Source organism: Tupaia chinensis, unplaced genomic scaffold, assembly GCF_000334495.1.
Source record: "Tupaia chinensis unplaced genomic scaffold, TupChi_1.0 Scaffold000037_20, whole genome shotgun sequence".
Taxonomy (NCBI): Eukaryota; Metazoa; Chordata; class Mammalia; order Scandentia; family Tupaiidae; genus Tupaia; species Tupaia belangeri.
In genome coordinates, this window is record NW_006159479.1 from 2,144,023 (window position 1) to 2,146,608 (window position 2,586).

Consider the following 2,586-nt stretch of genomic DNA (forward strand, 5'->3'; position numbering starts at 1 on the left):
AAAAAAATATATATATATATATATTTTAAAACAAGATCCCTCTCTGCACCCTCAAAATACACAAGAGTAATTTTTTATGTATAGGGTGGGGAGGTAAAGGCAATTAAAGACCCACCCCAGGAATCTAGAAGACATGAAAACATCCAGCCGAAGCACTTACTCTTTTTTACAGGATTTGGGCTTAAATTTCAAGGTGTTGAATGCCCCTTCCACAGCTTTGGGTAAGTAAATGGGGTGCCTCTCAAGTCTCCTTTGAGTGCTGACAGTCCTGTGTTCAGTGCTCCTTCGACACTGGCCATCTGCAGTGCGCGTGGCATGCCCGGCGATGTCCTCAGAGTGTCTGCGTGGTGCCCGCAGGATCCAGTTGGAGTGCAAGCTGTGCTCCCGGGAGCTGGTGGCCACTGCAGGAGAGAAACAGGTGACCCAGGGAGGGAGGACTTGGCATCGGGAGGAGCAGAAGGCGAAGGAGAGCGTGGATCAACCTGAGAACTCACAGCAAGTGGATATAGACAACCATGTTCACAACAGTGAATTCTTTGAAAGATCCAATAGCCAAGCAAAAGGGAGTAAACTCTGCAGTCTTGGTGCAGGAACATGATGGAACATCCATCTATATTTATTGATCTGGAAAGATATCTAAGATGTATTATAAATTGTCCAGCCAAAAAAGATGCTACATTTGTTTAAAAACAAAATAAAATGTGTGTGTGCGTGTAGGAAACACATACAGCCAAATGATAACAAAAATGACTATTTCTGGCTTATTAGTATTCTAGAACATAATTTTTTATTTTATCCTTTATGCTTTGGTGTGTTGTTTGATTAATCTGATTTACAAGGAACATATATTATTTTATAAGAGAAAATAGCCATTTCATGACAATAGTCCTTTTTTATTAAAAAATTACAACTGTGAAGACGACACTTAAAATATCAGTGGATTTTTTTGTCCTTTTACCAATATCCTGGATTCTATTCAATGCCTAACTCCCAAGGAAAGGGCTGTTCTTGTCAGGGACCGAACAGATTGCTCGGGAGAGGAGGTGAGCAGATTATCTGCAAAGCAGAATGAGCTAGGGAAGTGGAGTGCTGTATGATCTATGAAATTCCACAGAACCCAAATCTCTCAAATACATTATCTATCAAGGTAAAAACAACAAAAAATCACAAGTATGTCATCTTTTGAGCATTTTATTAAACACTTAAGCATGATTTACTGGGGCCTGCAGATAGCATAGCAGTTACATCACTGGACTCCCACACAGTCAACCCTGGTTTGAGTCCTGGACCCAGTGACTCGAAAATCAGGCTGGGCGCTTGTGCACGTGTGCCCAAGATAGTGGGAGGAGGATGGAGGAGAAGGAATTGGGTAGCATGGCCATCCTGAGAAGTGATTTCTCACTTTCCCTCTCACTTCTCTGTTTGTTTTTCCTGCTTTGTTGTTAAGCTTATTGTCTTTATTTTGAATAAAGTCTTAGAAAATTGTTTGGTTTTGCTCTCAGCAGCCTGGTCCTGAGCTCTGAGGAAGCTTGCCTTCTTCTGGGCTACCCGATCTTTCTTCTGGGCAAGGAACATCTTGGGACGATTCTACCTCTTCTTTTTAACTTCTTTCTTGGGTCTCTTTTTATAGACTGGGTTCTCTCGTATAGCAGGGTGAGCTTTCTTCTACATCTCCGTCATGTCTGGAGTTACATTGTTCTTTACGTACTGAGAGAACTGTTTCTTGTAGGCGTCTTCATCTTCTTCCATTAGGTAACGTGTGTAGTCTGCAACGTTCTGGCCCACTATGTGCTTCTGATAGACTCCTGCATTAAATTCCTTGCTTTCAGAATAATAACCAGGGAATCATTTAGTACTGTGAGGAATATTTAAGCCTCCATCCACCACTCCCTTCAGGGCCCCCAGAACTTTATTGCCAGAGGTAGTTCTGGCACGGCCAGCATCCAAATAGCAGGTGAAGGCACCAGGTTGACCATCGATGCTTTCTACATTGTGCTCATCTCCAGTCTCTTCCACTTGGCCTTCCTAGATCTTGTCCATGCCAAACCTATTGAGAAGCCTGCAGGCCAGCAGCAGGCCAGTACAGTATGCTGCAGCATCATTTGTCAGGCCAGCCTTCACACTGTGTTTTGGTAGTTCGTGTGCATGAGCTGCACAGACTATCATATCCCTTTCTATACAGGCATAAGTGATCTGACAAATGATATCTCTGTAAGTTACACGAAATATCACCCTGTATTGGGTATATTGTACTTATTTTGATCCTAGATCATCAAGCGTTTCCGAGCATAGTAATCAGTTTTATCCTCTCATCATCTTCTAAACTTCACTTGATAATTTCTACTTAAAGTAGGCCTTATGCTGGACAACTTTAACAAATCCCATCCTGTGGAACAGAGGCCCATGGCTGCAACCGACCTGCATTCCTCCTCCATTCTCCTCTCAGGATCTTGGGCATAGAGGCACACATGCCCAGTGTGAGTTTTAAATTGCTGGGCCCAGGACTCAAACTGGGGTTGACTATGTGGGAGTCCAGCAATGTAACCATGATGCCATCTGATAGTTCCACTGTGTCTGTCTCTTTCC

The 2,586-nt window shown here is 43.0% G+C and overlaps 1 protein-coding gene across 1 annotated transcript in view; it reads right to left on the minus strand.

The window, feature by feature from the left end:
- CUNH13orf42 (chromosome unknown C13orf42 homolog) overlaps window positions 1–2,586 on the minus strand; it is a 34,841-nt gene that overhangs the window by 1,608 nt on the left and 30,647 nt on the right. Inside the window, exon 3 of the mRNA XM_027772276.1 lies at window positions 161–401. Coding sequence (XP_027628077.1) covers window positions 161–401 — 241 coding nt within the window. The remainder of the gene's footprint in view (window positions 1–160; window positions 402–2,586) is intronic.